This window comes from Mus pahari, chromosome 13, assembly GCF_900095145.1.
Source record: "Mus pahari chromosome 13, PAHARI_EIJ_v1.1, whole genome shotgun sequence".
Classification (NCBI taxonomy): domain Eukaryota; kingdom Metazoa; phylum Chordata; class Mammalia; order Rodentia; family Muridae; genus Mus; species Mus pahari.
This window is the reverse complement of record NC_034602.1, coordinates 78275581-78284112: the sequence shown is the minus strand read 5'-3', so window position 1 is coordinate 78284112 and position 8532 is coordinate 78275581. Positions and strand designations below refer to the sequence as shown.

The window sequence follows — 8532 nt, the reverse complement described above, 5'->3', positions numbered from 1 at the left end:
AGGTAAATAAAGAAAATATCTAATAAAAAGAAAGAATATACTAAGCTGTATACTGCCAACAAATAAATTGTATCACATACAAATTATATCTCAATAAAGCTGGTAAAAATTTTACCTTAAAGAAAAGAAAAGAAAAGAAAAGAAAAGAAAAGAAAAGAAAAGAAAAGAAAAGAAAAGAAACAAAGAGCAATGTTCAACTGCACTGGCTAGTAAGCAAAGCAGTGAATTCAAATGTGTTCTCACTTCTTTGGGTAACTAAGTTGAGGAAAACAATTGTCTACAGAGGCTGCTCCAAGACAGCCATGACAGCATGGGCTATGCACATATTACTTTGTGACAAAACCACAGTAAAAGCCAAAAGTATTTCAAGTGTGTCTGTCCTGTCACTGCTATTATAATTGTCAACCTTGTCATTCCTCAAGGGTGTTCTCTGATGATGGACTTGCTGAGCCTGGGGCTGGTTAAAATAAGTCTTTAAGCCAATGGTTTTCATTTATGAGAGGAAAGATATAGAACTAATTCTGTTCTGTTTACCACCTGCAATTCTCCAAAATTCAACAAATAAAAGCTATTCATTGCACAATCAATAGAATAGCTATTGAAAAAGTAGTTCAAAACAAATTCACAAGAACACAAAGATGAGTTAACATTGGGGAAAAATATAAATTTTTTTTGAATTATATCTATTGACTTCCCAACTTGTTTTTTGGGGATTTTAGGAACATGGGTTGTAGAGATAGTTCAGTAGTTAAGAGAGCTTTCTTCTTTTCCAGTGAACCTGAGTTTTAGTCCCATCATCTACATCAGGTGGTTCATAACCACGTATTAACTGAAACTTTAGGGGATCGAACAACCTGTCTTGGTTTCCATACATGCACTACATACATGTATCATGTACCTCCTACAAACGTTCAAGCATATACATGTTTTTAGAAAAAAAGAATTTGAGAAAACCAGAACTCATTGCTGCCCTCTGAAAAATGGAGACACCATATACATCAGAGTATTTGGGGAGGCTTAGCATCCATTTTGAAATTGTTTTGCATGATAGTAAGATTATTATACTATTGTACTATTTGTTATATTATTATAACTATAATATAACCAAAATAGCAATGGTTTCCCCATAGTAAGTGATAACCACTCTCCTTTGTATTTTACAAGCTTGTCTCTCCCATCACTTGATAGGCACAGAATAGCAAAGGCATAGAACCACTGTGATTGAAGTCTTGCACAGGCAAAAAAATTTAGCTATAGAAAATGTATTTGTCTGAAGTCTCACCCTGGCAGATGTAATCATACCCTGTTATAACTCCATACTCTAAATAGTACAAATGTCTGGTTGTTTTAGTGTTCTCCATCCTTCTCTTTGTTGCTCCCATTTACTGTCATCTGGACATCATAAATGTGCTGGAATGATGATGGAGTTACTTGCACTAAGAATGCAGATAGACTTCTTAAGGGGGCTCTTTAGAACAGATGTTAAAGAATGGTGACACAGGAAGTCAAAACCGGAAAATATAGAAAATGAAAATCACAATCTAGGCTGAGCACCGCAGTTTGATAAGAGTTTATGAAATATTCTTTATCAGAGACACAGAGAGTAGATGTGGGTCAGACATGGGCTAGCCTGGGGCCAAACCTTTCAACTTGAACTACAGCAATGAGTGACTATAAGGACATGCTATTTCAATATCCAGAAGTTATTTTCCTTTGCCAAGCAAACCGTTTTGTTGTAATGTCCCACTTTCTGGGAACCTGTCTGAACTCAGATAGGCTTGCTACTTGAAGACATTATTCTGCTGGTGTAATGATGATGGCAACAGGGGGTTATCAGATCTTACACCTTAGTGCCAACCTAGTAGTCTATGTGTGACATTTTCAAATATTGGTTCTAGTAGAAAGTTTGAAAAAAAGAGTCCTTGCTCTGTCTCTATGCCAGGGAACTCTTAGGATAACAACCGAGCAGCTCTGATGTCCCTTTTTAAAAGAGAAGAGGAAAGTGGTGCTCCCTGCCACCTGCTGCACTATGTAAGGATTTTCTCTTTTGCTTGGACATTGTTAAAATACAGATCTTAACCTATGAAAATATTAGAAATCAACAGTCATCTCTTTTAAGAACTTTCTTAGATATATTTAGTATTTATATGTATGTGTGCCTGTGTGGGTATATCTGCCCCACATCTGTGCCCTGTATCTGGAGAAGTCAGCAAAGGGTTTAGATACCCTGGGATGTAGGCAATGGATGGTCAAGAAGCACCACCGGGTGGGTAATGGTAGTCAGTCATCAAGAGCCACGAATGGGCTTGACCACTGAGCCATCTAGCCCTAGCAGTAACTTCTATTGAGTATTATGATTTCTCTAACTTTTTAGTTTTCAAAGGAAAAACAAAACAAACCTTTTAAATTGTAAGAAATTCAATTTCCTTTCCTTGGTATTGCAGTTCTAGCACCTGAGGTGAAGTGGCCAGGGGCGTCATTACTGATAGGCTCACAGCATCTTGCTTTAAGAGTAACCCAGATTGATCACCAGGAATGAGAAATCAGTAGCAAAGATTCGGGTAATGCAATAGTTTCCTTCAAAGACTGAGCCCATTTCAAAAGCAGAGCATATTAATTTCAAATAGAAAATCAATTATAATTGACAAAATGTACTTCCATGCAAAGTATATCCAGCACAATTTAGGGAGATGTGTGTCCTTCTGAATTAGTGGTTCTCAACCTTCCTAATGCTGTGACCCTTTAAAACAGTTCCTCATGTCGTGGGGACCTCCAACCATTGAATCACTTTCATTGCAACTTCATAACTATAATTTTGCTACTGTTCTGAGTGTAGTATAAATATCTGCATTTTCTGATGATTTTAGGTGACCCCTGTGAAAGGATCGTTTGATCTCCAAAGTAGTCGTGACCCACAAGTTGAGAGCTCCTGTTCTAGATAAATTGAGGATGGATGAAAGAAGAAAAGATGGATGGGTAGAGAGACAGACAGACAAAGACACATGTGCTTGATTTACTTGACTCATCTAAAATAAATGGTTAAATTGGGAAAAGTCGGACTTTTGAAACACTTCAGGCAAACATGAAAGTCGCTGAATATTTCATGTACCATAAGCCTGGTTAGAAAGACCACTTTCATACTTTTATTTTTGACGAAGAGGGCTTTCAGTAAATGTTCTCATCAGAATATAAGAAATGAAAAGCCACAACAAGCAGCAATATTTAATACTCTCTGACATCAGGGAGCACTAGGGTCCACACTATCTTTTTAAGCCTCGGTACTGTTAGTAGCTTCTCCCATTTCCTCTATCAAGGATTCCTGTGTGGGATTGTCTGCACTTTTTCCACATCCCAAAGTTTCCCCACCTGGGTTTTGAGACACCGGTTCCTGGACCAGCAGGCCAGATGTGTTTATGACGATGTCTCGTTTAGCTCTCAGGGAATAGACTTCCTGGGGTTTGGCTTTCTTTGGGCAGATCTGGAAAGCATCTTGGAAACCACTGCGAAAATTTTCATTAAAGAATCCATAAATGATGGGGTTGACACTGCTGTTGCAGAAGGCGAGCCAGTGGGCGAATGGGTAGACGTAGATGTTGATGATACGCAGTTTGTTAGGGGACAGGTCAGCGTAGTCTGAGAGCATCATCAGGGTCCACAGGGGAAGCCAGGAAAGGATGAAGAGGAGGGCCACAATCAGCAGCATCTTGATGACCTTCTGTTTCTTCTTGGATACATGCCACTGCTCTGGACGCTGCTTGCCTGTGCGGTGTGCTGATGTCTTGAAGAGCGAAGCCCCAATCCTTGCATACATGATAACGATGAGGGAGAGTGGAGCCAGATAGATGGTGGCAAATAGCACTGTGGTATAGATCCTCCTCATTTCCTGTCTTGGCCAGTCCTCCCGACACCAGTAGACTGTGCTGGTTTTATTGTGGGAGCTGAGTCTCACGCGGTAGTATTTTTCTTCTTGTACATGTAACATTATTGCAGATGGAGTCATTATGGCGATGGCCAGGCCCCAGATGATCACAATTGTGACAAAGGCTGTCTTGATGGTGAGCTTTGGCTTAAAGGGGTAGACCACACAGCGGAATCTGCAAGGAGAGGTACAGATCAGTGCGGCACTGCATCAACAAGTCCGAGGACATCCATCTTCATTGTCTTTGAAAACACAGAAACTTAGCACCTGTGGTAATGCAGTATGACTCGCTGACTTATGGAACAGACAGGTGATATGTTTTAATTCAAAGTAAATGAATGCTGTTTCATTTCATGCGATCTCATGAATGCAAATAGCCGTTCAGATGCTATTCATGAGAAAAAGTGATAATTGTATCACATTAGAATATATTGAATATTTTCTATTCATCTATAGACAGCCCCCTTAGAACTCTGCCATAGACTTAGTCCCATGGGCTTGCATGAGATATTCTTTTAAATATGAAAAATTAAAATATAATGATTCAGGAAATGTTACAATTGCATTTATTGTTATGCATTATTTCAACCCAAGCAGTTGGATTGCAGAACAGTAGGTTCAGTAGACAGCCAGATCTACTGTACTGCAGGAGAGAGCTCGCTAGTAGCAATCCATGAACCAATTCCCCCTCAGGTTCTTAATGTTCCCAATATTTCATTTCTTTGCTTGGCCGTGGAATGCGTTCTGGCTAGTAGACATTAACAAGAATGTACATCAGGACGGGCCTTTTGGATGCTTCTTCTGAAAGTGCAGCTTCTGGGTTCCAGGAAACTTAAATTGGATGAGAAGCACATGGGGAAAGGCCCCGGGGAACATTAGATACATCAGTCTCAATTTAATTGAGAGTAACACTGCAGCATGAATGATCCAGGCAGCAGGAGACTGAAAGTGGTGCTCACTCAGCCCACAGATTCACAAGAGTAATAAATTATTAACGCCCTACACCAAAAGGTGGTCTTAGATAGTTCCCAATTATATGGATCTGAGAAGCACCATCATGAAGCCTGATGACGACTCCTTCTCCATTCCCTGTTGAGCTTGGCGATTCAAACTCTGTTCGGGACTTTTACCGCTTTTATCATTGTGATTCTTATTATTGTTAGATGTCCATTATAATAATTATAATATGTATGTGCTCTTAGGCAATAGTATCATTTTTTAATATTATCACCTATTTAATATATGTTTTGTTTTTGTGAGATTCTAAAGCAGATTTTATTACCTGGCAGACAGATATGCAGATAAAGAAAGTAATGGCTGAATAGAAATTCCAAATTAACTTCTGTGACACATAGTTGCTAAACAAAGGTGCAATAAGACTCTGTTGCTGAAGACGACACATACCTTACATGCAAGATATAGAGAAATGAAGCTAGTACTGAGCTGGAAACTTTCTTCTGGCTAGCTTACATAGTGCCAGATGGTGCTCTGCAGGGTACCAGAGGCAGTTAGGATATAAATGTTCTTACTCAGCTGTGAACATTATTAGCCAGTCTGCCAGGCAAGATGTGCTCATTGGGGAAACTGACACAGCTGCTAGGGGTGAAACCAGTTCCCCTATGGAACTGACTCTGAGTCTGCTCCACAAGACGGAACCTTGCCTAGTACTCTACACCAAGTCAAATACCCTGATTCAAGAGGTTTCAGGCTCAAGGGAGGAATCTATTACTGCCACTTAGCTAAAGTGAAATAGCATCAATCGTTACTTTTGAATACCTTTATTTACAACCACAGATGACAGCTATGCTCAACCTTAACTTCGTAGAAGGCCCTCTTCAATGAATGTTGTTGAATGCAGATACCCATGGTTTCACAAGATGCTAAGAATAATTGAGAGTTGAAGACTCAGAACCTAAGAAGACATACGCTCTATCTCCTTAAAGCTCAGGAGTTGCAGAGAAAGGCTATGAAAGGCTACGTTCAAAGCAGAAAGGCTGTGATATGGCCACTGCAATCATGAGCTCACAGCAGATATATCTAGCAGTTTTGGACCTGTACAAGTTTGGCCCATCCAGCAGTGAACTGTGCATGGAGAGGGGGGCTCATGGAGCCATGTGACTTACTGCTAAATATATTCTGCTAACACATTCTGAAAGTGGTGAGACTTGGCAACCACTGTGTACCCAGTGGTGAGCCCAGAAGGCTCTAAGACAGTTGCAAAGGCACGGTCACATAAACAGTCTTAGTAAACTCTATGTGACACAAAACAAAATAGCATGTCGTAAGTATGGGGAAGAGATTTGTAGGAGAGAAGGCAGGAATGCTGGCAGTGGTGGGAGCAGAGAGATAAGAGAGGCTGTGAGAGAGTCATCAGAATGAACCACATACATGCATGAGATTGTCAAAGATTAAAATGTATTAATAAAATAAGAGTGATAGCTTGATATTATTATTATATAATGTTGGTTCTTTCTCTGGATTATTAAAAATTAAATAAATGACACTAAACTTATAACTGTGAAAAAAAACTTCCAACATGCTGTGTCACAGGAGTTTCCCTGTCCAATTATATTAGTGCAGAGGAGGTCTGTGATTGGACAGGGAAAAGAGGGCGGTGCTAAGAGTTGCAGAGAGAGGGAGCTTGCTAGAGGGTAGGGAGAAGAATCAAGTTGGCTTAGGACATGTATGTGTGTGGCATTTGTCAGTCACAAGTAGCTATGATTTCACAAGGAAGAGAGCTTTTATCACTATCAATTGGCTCTGAAATTATTGTATTGGCATCGTGTAAATTGTGATATTATTGATACATAATTTGATTGGTTAATTAAGCACTGGGAGTCGTGATTCTACCAGGGTACTAGGTGTTGTGAGATGCAGCCGCTAGGTTGGCTGTTACATTTAGTTATTGGAATGTGGGAACGCCGACTGCATGGGTTGTGGTTGAGGAAGAGATAGCGGTGATGTGACAAGTGCAGCGGGGGCTAGGGGAGACAGTAGCTTGGCAGCGAGAACACCAAGTGGGACCCCACCACGACATAGTGTTAGGGCCCATCAGTGCCAGTATTAGAGCGGGACCATGGCCCAGCGGGGCAGGAGAGTTGGCGGGATCATTTTTAATATTTAACTCTATATGTGGTCTTAGTTAGGGTTTCTATTGCCATGATAAAGATGATGACCAAGACAGGGCATGGTGGTGCAGGCCTTTATTCCCAACACTCAAAATGCTGCAGCAGATGAATCTCTATGAGTCTGAGACTAGCCTGGTCTACATAGTTCATTCCAGCCCAGCCAAGGCTACCTACTGAAACTCTGTCTCAAAAAAATAAAACACAGCAGACAAAAGATCACAACCAAAATCAATGAAGGAGGGAGGATTTATTTCAGCTTATAATTCTCAGGTCACTCTGCATCACTGAGGGAAGTCAGGACAGGACCCCTGGTGGCAGAGGCCATGGAAGAGTGCCACATATTAGCTTGAACAATTTTTTTTTTCTTAATTATCCCAGGATTACCTACTCAGGGATAGTACCACCCCTAATGACCTGCACCTCCCAACACACATCAATTAATCAAGAATCCCCTCACACAGACTTGCCTACAGGCTGGGGCTTATGGGGGCTTTTTTTTTTTTTTTCAGTTGAAACTCCTCCCTCTCAGATGACTCTAGCTTATTATCTTGTGTAAGGTTGACAAAGCACTACCTAGGACATATGTAAAATATACAATCAAAAAGTTAATAACCAGCTGGAGATCAAGGCGCGCTACCATGCAAAAGAATAAAATGACTTTGCGTTCATTTGTTAAGACCTCATTAAAATTTCAAGCATAAAAAGTGGAATAAAATACATGATGTCCCTCAGGGTCATTGTTCTCCAGACCAGGCGAATGTTATCTCTCTTCCCTACAGCATGCAGTCTTACAGCTGAAGCTGCCGTCCTCTTGTCAGCTCCCCAGATGCACTCATCTTCCTGTTTGCAGAGACATTCTGACATTGCTAGTCACCCCTCCTGTACATGCATTTCTGCTTTTCCAGCTGTTTAGTCTGCATCTGGAGTTTTTTAGATTTCACATATTGTGGGTACCATTGTGCAATCTCTCCAGCAGTATATGGTTTTGAAATGTACACAAATTGAATCATGGACTTATGCTGTCCAGCTTCATTCATTTTAATCTAACATTAACCGCTAAAAAACAGCATTAAATTGCTTGATTTTAATCTCATTTACATTTGAAAAGTAAAGAGGGCCAATATTTAAAAAAATTTTTTTCAAGTGTCATATCAGAAATATAGGTCAAAGCATTTAAGGACATTTAAGTACTAACTGTAGGTGAAAGTAAATTTTTTAAACTTAAGATTGAAGTAGAAATGTCAATCGATAGTATAGTTTTCATTCACTGTAGAGATCCCTGCTTATTATATAACATTAATTTGTAGGACACCCTTGTCTTTAATGTGTTTCTTAAGAATGTGATGTATAAAGCTCAAGTCTAAGTGGATCAAAGACCTCCACATAAAACCACAAACAGTGAAATTTATAGAGGAGAAAGTGGGGAAAAGTCTCGAAGATATGGGAACAGGGAAAAAATTTCTCAACAGAACAGCAATGGCTTGT

The 8532-nt window shown here is 40.0% G+C and overlaps 1 protein-coding gene across 2 annotated transcripts in view; it reads right to left on the bottom strand.

The window, feature by feature from the left end:
- Window positions 1-2924: 2924 nt before the first annotated feature.
- Npffr2 (neuropeptide FF receptor 2) overlaps window positions 2925-8532 on the bottom strand; it is a 51224-nt gene continuing 45616 nt past the window's right edge. The window contains exon 4 of one of the 2 annotated variants that reach the window (XM_021211228.2): window positions 2925-4094. In XM_021211228.2, coding sequence (XP_021066887.1) covers window positions 3269-4094 — 826 coding nt within the window. In that variant the 3' untranslated portion in view covers window positions 2925-3268. The remainder of the gene's footprint in view (window positions 4095-8532) is intronic. The other variant, XM_029545348.1, reaches the window with a different exon arrangement.